Raw genomic sequence first — 23,039 nt, 5'->3', positions numbered from 1 at the left:
CCAACATTCATTACCCAAACTTTTTCATCACTGCAAATGGAAATTCTTAATGTACCCTTTAAGCAATAACTCCCCATTCTCCTGAAAGGCATCCCCCCACCCTGCCCCCTTCCTGGTTTCCTGTAATTGCTTTCTTTTATTTGTTTCAAAATAATTTCAAACGTAACAGGACAGTTGCAACTATAGTATAAAACCCATACAGAGAACTCCAGCATTATCTCCCCACCCCACAGATTCCATATTTCTTCAAATTTTTAATTTTGCAGTATTTGCCATGTTATCTATCCATCTGTCAACCCATCTATCCACTTAATCTATGTATTTATTCTATGTATTTTCTAAACATGAGAGTAGGTTGTAAGCATTATGCTCTTGAACATTTAATATGTTCAAATCCTTCTCCTAAGAACAAGAATATTCACTTTTGTTTCTCCTTAAGTAAAGTTTACAAGTTCAGAAAATTTAATGTTGATATAAAGCTTAGTCTATGTTCCAATTTTTTCATACATCCCAATAATGTATTTTAGACAGTTGCTCCTCCATTATTAGATGCAATCCAGTATTGCCTATTGCATTAAGTTGATATTGTTTCTTTAGTTTGTCTCTCTATTTGTGAAAACTTAATACAACATGAACATCTTAACCACACCCAATCATACAATTCATTGGGATTAATCACTTTCACAGTGTTGTGCTACACTGCTCACCATCTGGTATCAGAAATTTTCCATCACCCCAAACAGAAGCACTGCACTCTTTATGCATTAAATACACATTAATTCCCCCCACCTGAAGTCTACTTTATGTCTATGCATTTGCATATTCTAGCCATTTCATATAAGTGGAATTCATACAATATCTGCCCGTTTGTGTCTTACTTATTTCACTCGGCATGATGTCTTCAATGTTCATTTAGTAGCGTGTGTTAGCATTTCACACTTACATTATGTATGTATGCCACATTTTTTTTCCATTTGTCTGTTGATGGCCGCTTGGGTTCCTTCCACCTTTAGGCTATTGTGCATGCCACCATGAACAATGGTGTACAAATACCTGTTTGAGTCCCTGTTTTCAATTCCTTTTGGTATATATCTAGAAATGGGGTTGCTGGATCATATGGTAGTTCTATGTTTAATTTTTTAATGAAATGCCAAATGATTTTCCAAAGGGCCTGCACCATTTTACATTCCACAACAATGTACCAAGGTCCCTTTCTCCACATTCTCTCCAACGCTTTTCTTTTCTTTTCTTCTTACGTAACAGTCATTCATTGTGGATTTGATTTGTGTTTCTCTAATGCTAATGATGTTGAATACCTTTTCATGTGCATATTAGCCATTTGTATATCTTATTTTGAAAAATGTCTTTTGAAATCCTTTGCCCATTTTAAATTGGGTTCTTTGTCTTTTTGTTTTTGAGGTGTAGTTCTTTATGTGTTCTGGATATTAACCCTTATCATAAATATAGTTTCCAAATATTTTCTTCTCTTCTGTAAGTTCTGTTTTCACTTTCTTCATAATTTCCTTTGATGCCCCAAAGTTTTTTATTTTGATGAAGGCCAATTTATCTATTTTTTCTTTTGTTCCTTGTGCTTTTGATGTAAATGCTAAGACTCCGTTGCCAAATACTAGGTCCTGAATGTGTTCCCCTTTGCTTTCTTCTAACAGTTTTATAGTTTCAGCTTTTATGTTTAGAACATTGATCCATTTAGAGTTAATTTTTTTCATATGGCAAGAGGACGGGTTCTACTTTCATTCTTTTGCATGGGGATATCCAGTTTTTCCAGCTCCATTTGTTGAAGAAACTATTCTTTCCTCATTGAGTGGCCTTGGCACCCTCGTCAAAAATCAGCTGGCCATGGATGAAAGGGTTTATTTCTGAACTCATTGTTCTATTCCATTTGTCTATATATCTGTCCTTGTGCCAGTACCATATTGTTTTAGTTACTGTAGCTTTATAGTAAGTTTTGAAAACAGAAAGTGTGAGCAATGCAACTTTGTTCTTCTTTTTAGCATGGTTTTGGCTATTTGGGGCTCCTTATCCTTCCAAATAAATCTGATGATTGCCTTTTCTATTTCTGCAAAGCAGGCTGTTGGAATTTTGATTGGGATTACCTTGAATCTGTAAATCACTTTGGGTAAGCAATATTTAGTTTTCCAATTCATGTACATGGAATGTTCTTCCATTTATTTAGGTACTTTTATTTCTTTCAGCAGTGTTTTGTAGTTTTCTGTGTACAAGCCCTTTACATTATTGGGAAATTATTCCTAGATATTTTATTCCTTTATCTGCTATTATAAAAGGTATATATTGATTGATTTTCTTTTCAGATTGTTCCAAGTCATTTATTGTCAGTGTATAGAAACACCACTGATTTTTGCTTGTTGATCTTGTACCCCAACTCTTTGCTGAATTCATTTATTATATTTATTTATATTTTTAGTAGAGAATTTATAGGTTTAAAGAAAAATCATGTAGAAAATAACAGAGTTCCCATGTATACCCCTGTCCCGTTGTTAACACCTTGCCTTAGTGTGGTACATTTGTTACAATTAGTGAAAGAAGATTATTATAATTCTATTAATTATAGTCCATGCTTTACATTAGGATTCCTAATGTACAATCCAATTTTTTTTTTAATTTGAATTTATTTATTAGCTCTAGTAGCTTTGTTGTAGATTTTTCAGGATTTTTCTAAATATAGGATCATGTCAGCCACAAATGGAGAGTTTTACTTCTTCCTTCCCAATTTGGATTCCTCTTTGTTCTGGTTTGCTAATGCTGCCATTAGGCAAAATATCAGAAATGGATTGGCTTTTGTAAAGGGACTTTACTGGGTCACAAATTTACAGTTCTGAGGCTGTAAAAGTGTCCAAACTAAGGCATCAACAAGAGAATACCTTCACTGAAGAAAGGCTGATGGTGTCCGGAACACCTTTGTTAGCTGGGAAGGCACATGGCTGGTGTCTGCTGGTCCTTTGCTCCTGGGTTGCATTTCAAGATGGCTTTCTCCAAAATGTCTCCGGGCTTGTCTGTCTTAGCTTCTTCAACTTCTGTGCATCTAAGCGTTGGGGGTCCTCTCTTACCTTCTCCAGAGCAAACTCTTGGCTACCATCTCCAGATGTCTCCAGGCATCTCAAAGTGTCAGCCAGCGTCTTTCCAAGTCTCCCTCAGCTGCTTGGAGCTCCTTCTGTCTGCTCTCTTGTAGGACTCCAGTGACTTAATTAAGACCCTCCCTGATTGGGTGGGGTCCACATCTCCATGGAAATATTTAATCAAGCATTTCCACCGTAATCAACAGACTAATAAATCTTCCCCCACAAGATTGCATTAAAGAACATGGCTTTTGAGGGTATATAATATATCCAAACTGGCACACTCATTTCTTTTTCTCGTCTAGTTGCTCTGGCTAGAACTTCTAGTACAATGTTGAATAGCTTGGTGTATATGGGTTCTTGTTTCTTGTTCCTGATCTTAGTGGGAAAGTTTTTAGTCTTTCACCATTGTGTATGATGTTAGCTGTGGGTTTTTCGTGTATGCCCTTTATCATGTTGAAGGTATTTCCATCTATTCCTAGCTTTCTTGGTGTTTTTATCAAGAAGGGGTACTAGATTTTGTCATGTGCCTTTTCTGTATCAGCTGAGATGATCATGTGGGGTTTTTTCCCGTCTGTTAATGTAGTGTATTACATTAATTGATATTCTTATGTTGAACCACTCTTGTATTCCTGGGATAAATCCCACTTGATTGTTGTGTATAATTCTTTTAATGTGCTGTTGGTTTCAGTTTGCTGGTATTTTATTTAGGATTTTTGAATCCCTAGGGAATTTTTTATTTCTGTTATTGCTTCTTCAGCTCTGTTTGGTTCCTTTTCATAATTTCTACCTCTTTGTGGATATTATATTTTACATCTCTTGTTTTCCTAAAGTCTTTTAGTTCTTTGACCATATTTTCCTTTAGCTCTTTGAGCATATATATTTAGAACAATTTTTTTTTAAAGTCTTGGATATGTCCAGTCCTGGTCCTCTCATTGATGGGTTCTAATGCTTTACCTTTGCACAGTCCATCACTTTGTGCTTCTCTGTGTGTTTTGTGGTCTCTTGTTGCAACCTGGAGACTTTGATATTTTGATGTGTTATTGTTCGAGTTTAGACTCAGAGCCTTCTGTTCCTTAACTTGTTTCCAGCTTGAATGCCAGGAGATAGCCCCCACCTCATGGTCTCAGTGGCTACACCGTATTTCCCACAGCTTTTACTCCTTTGCTGGAGCCAGCTGAGATTTGACTGCCTCCAAATGCAGTAAGCAGGAAAGAGTAGTCTTTAACAAATGGTGTTGGGACAAAAGGAAATCCACATGCAAAACAATGAATGTGGACCCCTATCTCTTACCATATACAAAAATTAATTCAAAATGGATCAATGACCTAAATATAATAGCTAATCCTATAAAACCGTTACAAGAAAACATAGGAAAATCTCTTCAGGGCTTTGCAGTAGGCAATGGATTTTTAGATTTTGCACGAAAAACATAAGCAACAAAAGAAAAAACAGACAAAATTGATGTCATCAAAATTAAAAATTTTTGTGCATCAAAAAACATTATCAAGAAAGTGAAAAGACAACCTACAGAATGTGACAGAAGATTTGGAAACCATTTATCTGATAAGGGTTTAATAGTCATAATATATAAAGAACCTTTGTCTAAAATCAGTTGACTATAAATGTGTGGGTTTATTTCCAACCTTCAGTTATTTTCCACTGGTCTATATGTCTGTTTTTATGTCATTACAACCTCATTTTGAGTGCTGTAGCTTTGTAGTAAGTTTTGAAATTGGAAAGTGTGAGTCTTCCAACTTCGTTCTTTATCAAGATTATTTTGGTTATTCAGCACCTCTTGAGGTTCCATATGAATTTAATGGTTGGCTTTTCTATGTCTACAAAAAGGTTGCTGGAATTTTGATAGGGATTCCATTGAATCTGTATATGCTTTATGTAGTTTTGACTTTTTAATAATAATTCTTTCAATCCGTGAACACATGATGTCCTTCCATTTATTTAGGTCTTTAATTTCTTTCATAATGTTTTTGTAGTTTTTAGCATGCAAGCAGATCATTGATTTTTATGTGTATTTATAATTAATTTATTTTTAATTATGGTAAAATACACATAGCATAAAAATCACTTTATTCACTCAAAATGGACAATTCCTTGACCTTAAGTACATTGACAATACTGTGCAACTTTCACCACTATCTATTTCCAGACTATTTTTCATCATCTCAAACCAAAACGCATATTCATTTAGCAATAACTCCCCATTCCTCCCTCCATATCCCTGGTAACCACTATTTTTCTTTCTATCTCTGAATTTGCTTATTCTAAGAATTTCGCGTAAGAGAACTCATACAATATTTGTCCTTCGTGTCTGGCTTCCTCGTTCAAATGATGTCTTCAAGGTTCATCCATGTTGTAGCATGTATCAGATTTTACTTCTTTTTCTAGATTTTGTTTATCTAGTCATATGTTGATGGACAGTAGTGGTGGTTTAGAGCTATGTACCCCCAGAAAAACATGTTTTTAAATTAAATCCATTCCTGTGGGTATGAACCCATGGCAAGTAAGACCTTTTTATGAGGTTACTTCAGTTAAAGTGCAGCCCAGCCCAATCAGAATGGGTCTTAATCCTGTTACTGGAGTGCTTTTAGGCAGAATGAAATTCGGACAGAGAGAAAGCCACAGAGGGAGCAGCCAGAGCTGAAAATGAACAGAACCCAGAACAGAAGGGAGAGGCCAGGAGAGGCTGCCATTTGACATAGGAGCCTATGACCAAGGATTGCTAGCAGCCAGCTCCAAAATGCCACCATTTTCTGGAGAAAGCATCGCCTTGATGATGGCTTCAATTTTGGACTTCTCCTAGCCTGAAAACTGTGAGCCAGTACATGTTTATTGTTTAAGCCAACCCATTGCATGGCATTTGTTTTGGAAGCCAGGAAATTGAAAACTTTGGGTTGCTGTCACCTTTTGGTATTGTGGATAATGCTGTGATAAACATTCCTGTACATATATCTGTTTGCGTCCCTGCTTTCAACTCTTTCACCAGGCATGGAATTGCCAGGTGATATAGTAATTCTAAGTTTAACACTTTGAGGAACTCCCCAAAATATTTTCCACCACGACTGTACCATTTTCTATTCCTAATTATAACATATGATGGTTCCTATTTTTCTGCATCCTCACCAACATTGTTATTTTCAGTTTTTAAAATAATAGCTGCCCTCTCCCCTACATGGGATCAGACACCCAGGGGAGTGAATCTCCCTGGCAACGTGGAATATGACTCCCAGGGAGGAATGTAGACCCAGCATCGTGGGACGGAGAACATCTTCTTGACCAAAAGGGGGATGTGAAAGGAAATGAAATAAGCTTCAGTGGCAGAGAGATTCCAAAAGGAGCCGAGAGGTCACTCTGATGGGCACTCTTACGCACACTTTAGACAACCCTTTTTAGGTTCCAAAGAATTGGGGTAGCTGGTGGTGGATACCTGAAACTATCAAACTACAACCCAGAACCCATGAATCTCGAAGACAGTTGTATAAAAATGTAGCTTATGAGGGGTGACAATGGGATTGGGAAAGCCATAAGGACCACACTCCACTTTGTCTAGTTTATGGATGGATGAGTAGAAAAATAGGGGAAGGAAACAAACAGACAAAGGTACCCAGTGTTCTTTTTTACTTCAATTGCTCTTTTTCACTCTAATTATTATTCTTGTTATTTTTGTGTGTGTGCTAATGAAGGTGTCAGGGATTGATTTAGGTAATGAATGTACAACTATGTAATGGTACTGTAAACAATCGAAAGTACAATTTGTTTTGTATGACTGCGTGGTATGTGAATATATCTCAATAAAATGAAGATAAAAAAAATAATAGCTATTGTAGTGGTTGTGGAGTGGTATGTCATTGTAACTTTAATTTGCATTTCTTTAATGTCTAATGATGTTGATCATCTTTTCATATTGGTAAAGAAGGATTTACTTCTGCCTTTTAACCATTTGGTTTCTGGATGTGTTTTGTTTTTTGTGCCTCAATTACTCTATTACTGCCTTTTTCTTTTTGCCGAGGTATCCATGGTATTTTGTTTTATGTGATTACACATCAATCAAATGAACCTATTTTAAGGGTACTTTTTGGTGCATTTTGACAAATACATGCACGTATGTAACCATGACTGCAATCAAGGTAGAAAATATTTCCATTACCCCAAAAAGTTCCCTTGTGCCTCTTCCCAATCTCCTCCCCTCTCCTCCCCAGGCAACTGCTAATCTTTTTTTTTTTGTCTTTACAGATTAGATTTGTCTTTTCTACAGTTACGTATAAATGGACTCATACAGTATGTACTCTTTTTTTTTTTTTTTTTGGCTCAGCATGTTTTTTGAGATTCATCCATATTGTTGCTTGTGTCAACAGTTCATTTCTTTTTTTTAAATGTAATTTTATTGAGATATTCACACACCATACAAACCATCCAAAGTATACGGTCAGTGGCTCACAGTATCATCAATAGTTGTGCGTACATCCCTGTGATCAATTTTAAAACATTTTCATTACTCCAGAGAAGAAATAAAAAGAAAAAAACCCAAATGCTCCCGTATCCTTTATCCATCCCCCCATTCTTTTTTGCATTCCATTTGAAAAAATACTTATTTTAATGTAAAAATCATGTTTTAATTGATCATTTAGTCAAACTGAGCTCCAAAATGTGCCATCCTTTCATCCTGAGACTTTGTTTATGCCTTGGCACACTGCTGAGTAACCCTGAGGATATCAAAGTTTGAGAAGCACACTTTGTAGGACATAAGTGGAAGCCAAGTGTTCTAAGGAAGTATGCATTTTTTAAAATTGCATTTTTTGGCAGAATGGTATAGAATATAAAACTTTGTGAAAAATGAAATGTCAATTCATTCAGAAAGTAAATAGTATACAGCTGCCTGGTTAAGAAACCCATTTTTTAAATCTCAGCAAGAAACATTTCCTTTCAAATAGCTTACTGTATTTTACCCTTTACTGAGATTCAAGTCAGCTGCTTCCCTAACTCTGAGAACCAGCTGTAGTCTTGAGAAAACTTAAACAGCACATTTCTACTTTCTTTTTCTTTTAGCCTGAAGGACTCCCTTTAGCATTTCTTGTAGAGCAGTTCTTCTTTTGTTTATCTATACCTGTCTTAATTCTCCTTCATCTTTGGAATATGATTTTGCTGGAAATAGAATTCTTGGTTGACAGTTGTTGTTGAGGACTTTAAATATGCCATCCTTCTGGCCTCCATGGTTTCTTATGGGAAATCCACTGTTAATATTACTGGGTATCCCTTGTATGTGACAGGTCACTTCTCTTTTGCTGTTTTCAAAATCCTCTGTTTGTGTTTGGATTTTGACAGTTTTGCTGTAATGTGTCATGGTGTAGATCTCTTAGAATCTGTATTGTTTGGGGTTCATGGAGCTTCCTGGATGTGTATATTTACATCTTTCTTCACATGTGGAAAGTTTTTGACCATTATTTCTTCAAATACTTTTTCTGCTCCTCTTCTCTTGTCTTTCTGAGACTCTGATGACTTGTATGTTGGTACACTTGATGGTGTCCCACAGGTCCCTCAGGCTCTGTTGATTTTTCCTCTTCATTTTTTCTTTCTGCTCCTCACACTGATTAATTTCAATGGTCTTGTCTTCAAGTTTGGTGATCCTTTCTTCTGCCTGTTCAGAGCTGCTGTTATATTTGTCTCATGAGTTTTCATTTCAATTACTGTACTTAGCAGCTCCAAAACTTCTGTTTTGTTCCTTTTTATACTATCCATCTCTTTATTTTGTTCAGACAATTTATTCCTAATTTCCTTTAGTTCCTTGTTTATAGATTCCTTTAGCTCATTAAAAATACTGAAGACAAAATCTTTGACTAATAATTCAGAAGTATACACTTCTTTGTGGATGGTTTCTGGCAAATATTTTTTTTCCTGTGAATGGGTCACACTTTTCTGGTTCTTTGTATGTATTATAATTTTTGTTGAGAACTGAACATTCTGACTATTATCTTCTTAGAACTCTGGAAATCTAGTTCTTCCATTCCTCTGGAATTGCTAGGCTTTTTGATTTGTTCTGCTTTGTTGTTGAGGGCTAGAGCCATCAGTTTGTGACTTTTCCAAAACATTTTTGCTCACAAATAGGGAATGGAAAGAGAAAAGGAAAAAAAAAAAAAAAAATAGGTGCTGTGTCTTTTAGACTTCCCTGCCACTTTTGCTTGGGGATGATTATAATAGAGGCCACCCTGAGATCTAGCCCACCAGCAACCTGCAGTAGCTGTTCAAAAGCAGTGATCAGAGATCATACCACAACACCCCCACCCCCACCCCCACTCCCTTCCTCCCAGATTTTGGAGGACTAGGTCCTTATAACCACTCTGGCACCAGCAGGCTGTACCAGGAACCTGGGTTGCAGTCCCCACTGCTGCCTGCCATGCAATTTGGGGATGGAGTTGAAATTCAGGGATATTTACTGCAATTTACAATCTCTTCCTCTAACCCTTCCCTGGATGCTGCACAGCTTTGCACTAGACACCAGAGTATCAAAATAGTTAGTAGTTCCTGCCAGTTTGATAGTCATTTTGATGGAGGAAATGATTTCTGGAGCTTCCTACTGTACCATCTTCCCAGAGTCCTCCGATCATTGAGTTTTAAACTCAAGTGACATGTACATTCATTTTTAAAGGAAAAACCAAATTCTTGTTAACTGCTAATTTTGACAAAAAATATTTTTATGCCACTAAAAAATTACAAATATTAATAAATATAACTACAAAACCAAAACTATTCAACGAAGATCATTAATTGAAATAATCTGACACCTTGTTCAAAGTAAATTGTGTTTTTTTCTGAGAATATTCAGGGTTTTTTTTGAGTTCTGTATATCTCTCCTTTAATGTGATGGCTTCGTTCTCTTGTGACTTTGCTCCATTGGAAATACATCAAAATTTTCATCATTTGGTGTTCACTGGGAAGGAACTTATCATTTATATATGAAGATTGCCTCTCTTCTTTTCTTATTAGCTTATGTATTTAAAGTTTGTGGGTTTTTTTGGCATGACTCGTGATGGCGAATGCAGAAGAGTGTGATGGTTTCTCAGACGATATAAAATGTACTTATATTAAAATTCTCAGTTATCATTAAAACCAAAAATTTTTAAAAGTTTTTACAGTAGTCTTCCAGTGTGAAGAATATTGAGTTAGGGTATTCCCTGTAGACATGGTATAACTCATAAGAGTATAAGCTAATGTTGTAAAATTAGCAATAGAAGAGAAAGAATCAGTATGAAAGGGAGCAGAAAGGATAACAGTAGATTCAAATGTGTACAATATAAAAGAGCTAAGGATAACTGCCATGATATGAAGCCTCAGAGATCAAGGGAAGGATTTTTTAATGTATTTTTATTGAGATATACTCACACACCATATAATCCATCCAGAGCATACAAATCAGTGGCTCACAGTATCATCATTGCTACAATGATCTGCATTCATTGCTATAATCAATTTTAGAACATTTTCATTACTCCAAAATAAAAAAATAAAAATGATAAAAATAAAAATGAATGCCCAAACCATCCCATATCCCTTATCCCCCCTATTATTAATATATATTTTTGTCATTATTTTATTACTCATCTGTCCATACACTGAGTAAAGGGAGTGTCAGTCACAAGGTTTTCACTATCATACAGTCACACAATAAAAGCTATATAGTTATACACTTATCAACAAGAATCAAGTCTATTGGATTACCATTCGACAGATTCAGGTATTTCCTCCTAGCTATTCTAATACACTAGAAATTAAAAAGGAATATCTATGTAATACATAAGAATAAACTCCAGATTGACCTCTCAACTCTGAGATCTCTCAGCCACTGAAACTTTATTGTGTTTCATTTCTTTTCCCCCTTTTGGTCAATATGGCATTCTCAATCCCACGATGCCTGGGCCACACTCATCCCTGGGAGTCTTGTCCTGCATTGCTAGAGAGACTTACACAAGGGAAGGATTTTAATATTAACAAAAACGAAAAGTTGGAGTAAAGCTGATTGGGGGAAAGCATTTGGTGGGATATCAAGCTAGATCTATCTTATAGTAAGAAGAGAGAGACAGTTGGAAGTCTAATTTAGGAGTTACTTGCATAGAGGGGCTAAGTAAGACTAACCAGCTGGGAATGAGAGAATGCACATGTAGGACAGCAGAGGCCTGAGTAGGATTTTTTTTAACGTTGGAGGCAAGAAGCAGAGACAGTGGAGAATCCAAGATGTAAAATGAGAATCAGAATAACTATGCCACTGAATCCAAGTAAGGAATGTTTTAAAATGCCAAGAGAAATCAACAGTGTAGAATGTAGCATGGAGTTTAAGAGAATTAAAGGATAACGAAAAGCAAAATACTATCCAATACAATTATTCGCTAACGTGTGACTCTTTTTAAGGGAAAATATTTTCTCAGTGAAGAATGTCTGGTTACAGTGTTTTTGAAAAAAGACTTTGCTATTTCTTATTCCTTTGGAATTTTTGCCCCCTGTATTCTTAGATTTCCTGAAAAGTCTCCTTACTGTAAAACGCCCTATGATATTAAGAAATTAAAATCAACTAATTTATTTTATGCTTTAATTTCATGATATATTTTAGAATAATTTGAAGATGTCTTGGAATATCAGACACTTAGGCTGGAAATTCCTGGGTTAGAAGGGAGATTGTAATTTGGCACAGTATTCCTGTTATGATTTGTCTTAAAAGTGTTTCTTATGTGTAGAAATGTGCTACAGTATGGTACAATAATTTGGTTACATTTGTTTTAAGTTGAAATTAAAGTTTACAATGTAGCAGTCACGTTGGTTTGAGAAAATTCTTACATAACTTTAATCAGCAGAGAATAAGGGGAACAAAATAGGAATGATCTGGGGTAAAAGGAGTATAGATAAAGCATTTGTTTGTAGTTTTCTTTTTTGAGTAATTATTTCTGACGTTTGCTTTTTAGAAAAGCAGTTCAAGAAATATACCAGTCAGATCCTAAAGGATGGGAGTCTTCACAAGATCTGAGACTTCAACTTGGACATTTAGAATCTGAACTTTCATTTCTAAGTACACTTACTGGCATCAATATAAGAAATTACTCCAAGGAAACAGAGGACCTAACAAGCACTGAGATGACAGAAAAGAGTAAGCATTAATTTTCATCTTGACATTGTACTGAGGGTTGCATTTGAACATTGCAGTTTGCATGATACTCTTAAAAGCTGCTTCAGGTAGGTATTTAAGAAGAGACATAGTCCCTGGCATCAGAAAAGTTAATAGTCAAGTAATAGAGAAAAATGATTGTAAGAACAGCAGCACCATTAATTTGTAAGTCTTAGAAGTTGTTCATCCCTAAGATGAAAGCTGCCTACCTTCTCATCTGCAGTGCTCTGCTCCTAAATAGCTTGACCTATTGTCCAGATAAATATTTCAGCAACTGGGCAGTTTGCCAGAAGTAAGGTCTCTGGTCCCATTTGACTAAATTTTATTGCCAGGGATCTATGCGCTAAAGGATACAGGAAGCTAATTCAACAGAAACTTTGTTTGGACTTTTGGCAGTACTTCCTGACTTTTCCACTGAGATAGTCCTAATGACAGGAGAGTGACCCTCAGAAGTTCTTGGGTCGTTCATCACATGGGGAACTTGAATTACATATCAATATGAAAAGGTAGGATTTAGGGAGAGATGGACTACAGAGAGTACGGGGAGTGAGATTATGCCAGGTGTAAGATTTTTACAAGATCAAAAATCTTAAGATGAAGATTGGGCACGGAGTCTTAAGAAAGCTCCTATGGCCAGAATGGGAGATTTTGGACAGGGATGTATCGCAGGATATGAAGTAATTTTTTTCTGACTATGAAAGTATTGTTTGTATTTTTTATAAAACTTGCAAAAAATATAATTATAAAGAATAAAAGATATCAGGTGATACTATTTTGAAGGCAGAAATCTAAGTAGCTGTGGGAATTTCCTAAAGTGAAGCAATTTAGCAAAAGTAATGGCACAGGAAAAAATATTTTGAAGAGGAAAAGAATAAATGCTGATGCTGTCAGGCAAAATGTAATGTAGATAAACCCTTTTCAGATATGTGGTTTTCAAATATTTTCTACCATTGAGTAGGTTATCTTTTCATTCTCATGATCAAGTCCTTTGAGGAACAAATGTTTTAAATTTTGATGAATACCATTTGTATGTATTTTTCTTTTGTTGCTTGTCCTTTGTGTGTAGAGTCAAAAAAACCATTGCCTAACACAAGATCCTAAAGATGTTTCCCTACATTTTCTTCTAAGAGTTTTATAGTTCTGACCCTTATATTTAGTCTTTGATCCATTGTGAGTTAATTTTTGTATATGGTGTGAGATATGGGTCCTCCTTCATTCTTTTGCGTATGGACATCCAGTTCTCCCAACATAATTTGTTGAAGAGACTGTTCTTTTTCCAATTGAGTGGACTTGGCAGCCTTGTCAAAAATCAGTTGACCATGGATGTGAGGGTCTATTTCTGAACTCTTAATTCAGTTCCATTGGTCTATAGTCTGTCTTTATGCCTACAACATGCTTTTTTAACCACTGTAGCTTTGTAATAAATTTTTTTCATCAATTGTATTGGTTGGTCATATATCCCAAATTCATTATACAAATTTTTCAAAATAGCTAGATATTACAAGAATAGCTTACAATAGCTCTGTTTGCACAAATACCTGACACAGGAAACCAGTTTTGCAAATAAATGTTTTTTATAGGAGTAATTTAATAAAGAAAATAAGTCTTTATATATCTTACAGCAAACTTTGTACAATTTTTTTTTTATCCTATTCAGTCAACCGTCATTTCAGGTTTTCTATTACAGCGTGCCCATCACATCCAATAAACCAAATTGCAGTCTGCTACTTCTATTTTTTGACCAGTATTGAGATTTACACCAAGAGTTTTTCAGCTTCTTTTTCTAATTTTACTGATATGAAAGAATTCACATATACAGGCTAGGAAAGATATTTAAACAACATTCTTCTGATATATAACTTGTATTAGGTTAATCATTGTGTTTGGTGAATGATCTTTTTTACTTCTCACCTGAGCTAGACCAGCTAGTAGTTTTACCCCCACTGTATCAAGTTTCTAAACTGCAAAAATGAAATGCTAGAAACAAGAGTTAAATATAAATATTCAGAAAGCTAGGATATTTGCTTTTGATTAGAGTAGGAACACTTTTTTTAATACTTTATCCAAAAATTATTAAAAAACAAAAACAGAACAATTCAAACAATACAAAACAAAGAAATAAGAAAAACAAATAACCTAAAATAACTACATTGCTTCCAACATGTTCCTGCCGTACCCCAAGAAAACAAACCAAAGTCATTCCTGAGCATTCCCATATCATTAAGATTACTCTCAATATCTTATCTGTTCTTATTAGATCATCGTTCCCGTTTCACTAGTTACTGTTTATCTCTAGGTCCCCTATATTCTACAACATAAAACATTTATTTTACATTTTTCACAGAGTTCACATTACTGGTAACATACAATATCTCTCCTTCTGTGTCTGGCTTACTTCACTCAGCATTATGTCTTCAAGGTGCATCCATGTTGTCATATGTTTCATGACCTCGTTCCTTCTTACTGCCACATAGTATTCCATCGTGTATGTACCACATTTTGTTTATCCCCTCATCTGCTGAGTGACATTTGGATTGTTTCCATCTCTTGGCAGTTGGGAATAATGCTGCTATGAACATCAGTGTGCAAATATCTTTGTGTCACTGCTTTCAGATCTTCTGGGTATATCCCAAGAAGTGAAATTGCTGGATTGCAGGGTAACCTGATATCTAGTTTTCTAAGGAAACGTACGCGAGACTGTCTGCCATTATACAGTCCCATCAGCAATGAATAAGAGTTACAATTTCTCCACATCCTCTCCAGCATTTGTAGTTTCTGTTTGTTTAATGGCAGCCATTCTAATTGGTGTGAGATGGTATCTCATTGTGGTCTTGATTTGCATCTCCCTAATAGCTAGTGAAGATGAACATTTTTTCATGTGTTTTTTAGCCATTTGTATTTCTTCTTCAGAGAAATGTCTTTTCGTATCTTTTGCCCATTTTATAATTGGGCTGTTTGTACTATTGTCATTGAGTTGTAGGATTTCTTTATATATGCAAGATATCAGTCTTTTATCACATACATGGTTTCCAAATATTTTTTCCCATTGAGTTGGCTGCCTGTTCGCCTTTTTGACAAATTCCTTTGAGTTACAGAAGCTTTTAAGTTTGAGGAGTTCCCATTTATCTATTTTTTCTTTCATTGCTTGTGCTTTGGGTATAAGGTCTAAGAAGCAACCCCCTAATACTAGGTCTTGAAGATGTTTTCCCTACATTATCTTCTAGGAGTTTTGACTACTGTGGCTTTATAGTAAGCTTCAAAGTCAGGAAGTTTAAGTCCTCCCACATTGTTTTTCTTTTTTAGAATGCTTTTAGCAATTCAAGGCATCATTCCCTTCAAAATGAATTTGATAACTGGGTTTTTCAATTCTGAAAAGTAGGTTGTTGGGATTTTGATTGGGATTGCATTGAATCTGTAGATGAGTTTGGGTAAGATTGACACTTTAATGACATTTAGCCTTCCTATCCAGGAACACGGAATATTTTTCCATCTCTTTAGGTCCCCTGCTATTTCTTTTAGTAAAGTTGTGTTATTTTCTGTGTAGAGGTCTTTTACATCCTTGGTTAAGTTTATTCCTAGGTACTTGATTTTTTTAGTTGCTATTGAGAATGGAATCTTTTTCTTGAGTGACTCTTCCATTAGGTTTTTTCTAGTGTATAGGAACATTATTGATTTTTGTGCATTAATCTTGTATCCCGCCACTTTGCTAAAGTTGTTTCTTAGTGCAAGTAGCTGTGTTGTTGATTCTCAGGGTTTTCCAAATATAAGATCATATCATCTGCAAATAATGACAGTTTTACTTCTTCCTTTCCAATTTGGATGCCTTTTATTTCTTTGTCTTGCCGGATTGCTCTGGCTAGAACTTCTAGCACAATGTTCGGTAACAGTGATGAAAGCGGGCATCCTTGTCTCGTTCCTGATCTTAGAGGGAAGGCTTTCAGTCTCTCACCATTGAGTACTATGCTGGCTGTTGGTTTTTCATATAGTCTCTTTATCATATTGAGGAAGTTTCCTTCAATTCCTACCAAAAGGTTTTTATCAAAAAGGGATGTTGGATTTTGTCAAATGCTTTTTCATCATCTATTGAGATGATCATTTGATTTTTCCCTTTTGATTTGTTAATGTGTTGTATTACATTGATTGATTTTCTTATGTTGAACCAGTCTTGTGTGATTGGAATGAACCCCACTTGGTCATGGTGTATAATTTTTTAATATGTTCTTTGGATTCGATTTGCGAGTATTTTGTTGAGAATTTTTGCATCTGTTTTCATTAGGGAGGTTAGCCTGTAGTTTTCCTTTCTTGTAGCCTCTTTATCAGGTTTTGGTATTAGAGTGATGTTAGCTTCATAAAATGAGCCGAGTAGTGTTCCATTTTCTTCAATTTTTTGAAAGAGTTTAAGTAGAATTCATGTCAGTTCTTTTTGGGAAGTTTGATAGAATTCCCCTGTGAAGCCATCTGGCCCTGGACTTTTATTTGTAGGAAGTTTTTTGATGAGTGACTGGATCTTTTTGCTTGTGACTGGTTGGCTGAGGTCTTCAGTTTCTTCTCTGGTCAGTCTAGGTTGTTCATGTGTTTTTAGGAAATTATCCATTTCCTCTATATTATCTACTTTGTTGGCATATAGCTGTTTATTGTATCCTCTTATGATTTTTTTAATTTCTTCAGGATCCTCAGTAATGTCCCCTCTCTCATTTATTATTTTGTTTATTTGGGTCTTCTCTTTTTGACTTGGTCAGTCTAACTAGGGGTTTGTCAATTTTATTGATCATCTCAAAGAACCAACGTTTGGTTTTATTTATTCTCTCTAGTGTTTTTTTCTTCTCCGTATCATTTATTTCTGCTTTAATCCTTGTTATTTCTTTTTTTCTGCTTGGTTTAGGATTAGTTTGCTGTTCATTTTCTCTCTTCTTCAGTTGTTGCATTAGTTCTTTGATTTTAGCTTTTCTTCCTTTTTGATGTATGCATTTAGAGCTATAAATTTCCCCTCAGTACTGCCTTTGCCCCATCCTATAAGTTTTGATATGTGTTCTCCTTTTCATTTGTCTCTAAATATTTAGCAGTTTCTCTTGCAATTTTTTCTTTGATACACTGATCGTTTAGAAGTGTGTTGTTTAATCTCCAGATATTTGTGTATTTTCTAGATCTTTGATAGTTATTGACTTCTAGTTGTATCTCACTGTGATCAGAGAATGTGCTTTGAATAATTTCAATCTTTTTATATTTCTTGAGGCTTATTTTGTACCCCAGCATATGATCTGTCCTCGAGAAAGTTCCATGAGCTCTAGAGAAGAATATGTATCCTGGTGGTTTGGGATGTAGTGCTCTATATATGTCTGTTAAGTCACATTCATTTATCACATTGTTTAGGTTTTCAGTTTCCTTATTCGTGCTCTGTCTGGTTGATCTATGTATAGGAGAGAATGATGTGTTGAAGTCTCCCACAATTATTGTGGAAGCATCTATGGCTTCCTTCAGTTTTGCCAATGTTTGTTTTATGTACTTTGGCACACCTTGATGGGGTGCATAGACATTTATGATTATTATTTCTTCTTGGTGAATTGTCCCTTTTATTAGTATATAATGTCTTTCTTTGTCTCTTATGACATTCTTACATTTAAGTCCATTTTATCTGAAATTATTCTCTTTCAGAATTTTAAATATGCCATAGCAGTGCCTTCTCGCCACCATGGTGACGGCTGAGTAGTCACTACTTAGTCTTATGTTGTTTCCTTTGTATGTGGTGAATCACCTCTCTTGCTGCTTTCAGAACTTTCTTCTTCTCTTCAGCATTTGATCAGAATATGTCTTGGAGTGGGTTTATTTGGATTTATTCTATTTGGAGTTCATTTGGTATCTTTGATTTGCATATCTAGGTCGTTTAGTAGAAGGGCTGGGAAGTTTTCCCCAACAATTTCTTTGAATACTCTTCCTAGTCCTTTACCCTTCTGTTCCCCTTCTGGAACGCCAATGATTCTTGTAATTGTGTACTTCATGTTGTCCATCATTTCCCTGAGATCCATTTCCAATTTTTTTTATTTTTTTCACTATTCGTTCCTTTGTGCTTTCACTTTCCAACACACTGTCTTCGAGTTCGCCCATTCTTTCCTCTATTTCTTCAAATCTGGTGTTATGAGTCTCAAGAATCTTTTTAATTTGATCAGCAGTATCTTTTATTTCCATAAGATCCACTATTTTTTTAATATTCATTTTATTGCGATATTTTCATATACCACGCAGTCATACAAAACAAATCATACATTTGATTGTTCATAGTACCATTACATAGTTGTACATTCATCACCAAAATCAATTCCTGACACCTTCATTACCACACCCACAAAAATAACAAAAATAATAAAGTGAAAAAGAGCAATTAAAGTAAAAAAGAACACTGGGTGCCTTTGTCTGTTTGTTTGTTTCCTTCCCCTATTTTTCTACTCATCCATCCATAAACTAGACAAAGTGGAGTGTGGTCCTTATGGCTTTCCCAATCCCATTGTCACCCCTCATAAGCTACATTTTTATACAATTGTATTCAAGATTCACGGTTTCTGGGTTGTAGTTTGATAGTTTCAGGTATCTACCACCAGCTACCCCAATTCATTAGAACCTAAAAAGTGTTGTCTATATTGTGCGTTAAGAGTGCCCACCAGAGTGACCTCTCGGCTCCTTTTGGAATCTCTCTGCCACTGAAGCTTATTTCATTTCCTTCCACATCCCCCTTTTGGTCAAGAAGATGTTCTCCATCCCACGATGCTTGGTCTACATTCCTCCCTGGGAGTCATATTCCACGTTGCCAGGGAGATTCACTCCCCTGGGTGTCTGATCCCACGTAGAGGGGAGGGCAGTGATTTCACCTTTCAAGTTGGCTTAGGTAGAGAGAGAGGGCCACGTCTGAGCAACAAAGAGGCATTCGGGAGGAGGCTCTTAGGCACAATTATAGGGAGGCCTAGCCTCTCCTTTGCAGCAACAGTCTTCCCAAGGGCAAATCCTGTGGTAGAGGGCTCAATCCATCAAATTTTCTCTTGCAAATTCTTTTTTATGTCTTCTAGGGTCTTCTTCATGTCCTTCTTGGTGTTTGTGAGTATTGTGTTTGTGAGTAGTTCTCTAATTGCTCCAAGTTCTGTGTCTTCTCTCATTTCTTAATTTGGGCATTTGGGTTATCCATATCTTCTGGTTTCTTCATATGCTGTATAATCTGTTGTTGTTGATTTCTTGCCATTTGCTTATCTTGATAGGGTTCTTTTAGGATATGTAGGCTTATTTAAACAATTATCTATAATTTGACAGAGCTACAGCTTGGTGAAGTGCCCTTTCCTTGATCTACCAGCAGATGGTGCTCCCAAGCCACCTCTTACCCTCAAGCCAGTTCTCCCCAGCTTCGTCTATGCACTGGGTGGGGGCCTAAACCATGTTGAGGACCACTCAGTGCATCAATTTTCCATGTGCAGTGGTGCCACCAGCCCTGTGGGTGGGGTTGTGCCTGCTGGAACTGAGAGGTTTCTTTGGTTTATTGAGAACTAGAGCACTAAGGGAAGGAGCCACTGCTGTGTCTTAACCTTGTCTAGCTGCTACAGGATCATAGTCTTTTCCATCATAGTTTGCATCAAAAACTTTCTTAAACCACCGAGTGAATTCAAAATTGTCCTGAAACTTACCCTCTGCTAAGTTGTCCACAGTAATTATTTTGTCGTCAATGCAGCCCCTGAGCACCAGTGTTCATTCTTTGTGAAATCCAATTGCAGAGACTTGTTGACCCAGGCCAGCATGTCATGTCGACTTAGTTATCACTGGTCACTGATGTCGAGTATATGTTCACTGCCATCTTCTCAGCCACGACCCAAAAGTTCCCTCTGGGACTCTTTTCATGTGTATGTTGGTATGTTTAATGTAGTTCCACAGGTTCCTAAAGCTATGTTCATTTTTCTTCATTCTTTTTCCCTTCTTTTCCTCAGATTAGATAAGATAATTTCATTTGTCTCATCTTTAAGTTCATTGACTCTTTCTTTTTCCTGCTCAAAGCTTCTGTTGTACAGCTCTAATGAATAATTTTTCTAATGAATTTTTCATTTCAGTTATTGTACTATTTAGCTCCAGAATTTGTTTCCTTCCTTTTTATAATTTTTATCACTTTACTGATATTCTCATTTTGTTCATACATCATTTTTCTGATTTCTTGAAGTTCTTCATCTATGGTTTCCTTTAGCTCATTGATCATGTTTAAAACTGTTGCCTTAATGTCTTTGACTGGTGATTCCAATATCTGGGCTTCCTGAGGGACAATTTCTGTCCATTTTTTTTCCTGTGAATTGGCAGTTTTTTCATATTTCTGCATATGTTTTGTAATTTTTGTTGCTTTTGGACATTAAGAGTATTATAATGTGGTAACTCTGAAAATATGATTCATCACTCCTCAAGGATTGCCGGTTTTGCTTGTTGAGGGCTGAAGCCAGCCATTTACAGTCTTTCTCAACTATTTTGCCAAGTGTGAATAATTTATTGCATGTGGTGACTGACATTTCTGTTCCATTCTCTCTGCAGTCAATGACTTCCTTAACCATCTGCCTCCAAAAAAGTGGAGTGGAAATCATAATGTTTCTGAATGTTTTAATAGATGCCTCCAGGGAACATGCTGTAGCCAGATATGCCCCAAACTGAGTTAAGTGTTTGCTGTGGTACCTTGGGGAGCCACCAGACCGATCAAAATCTGCAATTTCAAATTCTTGGAGACAAAGCCTCTACTGGCCGCTCTGGCCCTAGCCAGATACTCCCAGATAGTGGGCCACTATCCCCAGACCACAGTAGGGCTGAGGGTTTGGTTGTTGGTTCACACTGAAAGATCAGCAGTCTCTCCCTTCATCAAGCACTTCCCTGGTTGATTTCAGTGTCTGAGCAGGTTCCAGATTTGCAAAATATTTTATTTAAAATAGTTTTTCCAGCTCACTGGTTGCTTTGGTGGAGGGACTGGCCCCTGTAGCTTCATACTATGCCATTTTGGTTAAACAGACCTTTAACCATTCTTTCTATTTCGAATCACAAGTTCACCCCTACATGTAGTTACTTGGTGCTGCCAATTCAGAATGCATTTCTGGTTTCTGCTGTTTAAATTGGCTTGCCTCTGGGCTTCACCCATTGCTGCCTAAGGTTTCAGTTTTCCTGAGCCTGCCAGGTCAGCTTTACTTATCCATGTGATACCCAGCTCTTCCACCTGATTTCTGGTTTCCAAGAGTAGACTGCACTCATCTTTCTTGTGATCTTTATTCTAGTAGAATTGTGCACTTCTAAAAATATCTTCATTAGCAAAGCCAGGTGATGATAAAGTCATAATAGTGTTACTTTTTGGAAATAGGGTATATTCTGGGAAAGGGCACTATAAAAGTTCTTAATTTTGATCAGGGTGGTATTTACATGGGTAAACATGTCAAATTTAGTAAGCTATAGGTATAAGATTAAAGCATTTGTACATTTAAGTACATCTATGTTAATACCTCTGTAAGAGTTTCAGTATCCTTTTTGTGGTATCCAAAACTAGATGATGTTGAAAAAATGTAAACAGTCTGACAGTTAACAATGTTCATACTTGCGTAGGGTTATATTAGTAAGTTTCTATTTCTAACCTTAACTTTTAGTATAATTGACAACTAGAAAATACAAATTGTCTTTCATCCTAGTGCACAAATGTAATGAATTTGGTGTACATTCTTCCAGACATTTTCCATGCAAATTCTAATGTACACCCTCTCACATTAACGACATGTATTAAAGGCATTCACACAATCATAAGTGTTTGAAGAAAATTATTTGCAATCAAAATATTTGTTTTTCTTATTTACAGATATAAAGAAAGTTCTTCAAAAACACAGATTATCGGGAAATTGCTGCAAGGTTACATTTCAACTTGAATTTCAGATTCTGGAAATTCAGGTAAATTATACGAGTATGTTGTATTAACAGTGATGCTTTTGTTATGAAATAAACAGTTCCCATACTCCAATCTCCAGCAGTGGCATAACCAAGGTGGAATTCATGAGCCAGGACTCCCTCCTAGAACATTCATGGAAAGTGGTAACACTTAAAAAAATATATATATATAGACACACACACACACACGCACGCACGCACGCACACACACACACACACATACGCATACACATAAGTAGACCGTCAACTTCATGTTGTGCAGTTGTTGCTGAGATCACAGTGCTTTATTGGAGGGCAGATAGCAAGCTGCTTCTGGGCTTCCATTTCAAGCCCCTGAGGTAGTGACACAGTCCTGAATGCCCTTGATAGTTAGCTGATATACTAACTATATTAGTTGTCTATTGCTGCTTAAAAATTTCCCAAAATTTAACAGTGTAAAACAATAAGACACACTTACTATTTCACCCAGTTTCTGTGGATCAGGGATTTGGGAGCAGCTCAGTTAGATTGTGCCTGCTCAGGGCCTCTCATGAAGTCGGAGTCATCTGAAGCCTGCGTGGACTGGCCTGCTGCCCTCCAGGTGGCTCACTCTCATGGCTGGCATGTTGATGCTGTTTGCTGAGACAAAGCAGGGGGAGGTGGCTGTCTTTGAAGAACTTTCACATGAAATAAAAGAAGTGGACAGGATGGTAACACGTATCTCCCTGGCCAGGATGTGGCAAGAGAAGGGCTCAGGAAACTTCTAAAGATGGCTCCTAGAAGAGTGGGATCCAGGCATAATTTCAAGAACTGACCAAGCTGGGCACATGCCTTGAGGGCAGAAAGCTGTTTCAACCAGTTGGTTTTGACAGCTG

General features: G+C 36.3%; 1 protein-coding gene across 1 annotated transcript in view; it reads left to right on the top strand.

The window, feature by feature from the left end:
- Window positions 1-23,039, top strand: part of LOC119504636 (centromere protein P) — a 304,258-nt gene that overhangs the window by 3,253 nt on the left and 277,966 nt on the right. The window contains exons 2-3 of the mRNA XM_037796963.1: window positions 12,062-12,243; window positions 22,100-22,188. Of these exons, the coding sequence (XP_037652891.1) occupies window positions 12,062-12,243; window positions 22,100-22,188 (271 nt within the window). The remainder of the gene's footprint in view (window positions 1-12,061; window positions 12,244-22,099; window positions 22,189-23,039) is intronic.

This window comes from Choloepus didactylus, chromosome 10, assembly GCF_015220235.1.
Source record: "Choloepus didactylus isolate mChoDid1 chromosome 10, mChoDid1.pri, whole genome shotgun sequence".
Taxonomy (NCBI): domain Eukaryota; kingdom Metazoa; phylum Chordata; class Mammalia; order Pilosa; family Megalonychidae; genus Choloepus; species Choloepus didactylus.
Note: the sequence above shows the minus strand (reverse complement) of the source record. Positions and strands in the feature narration are given on the sequence as shown.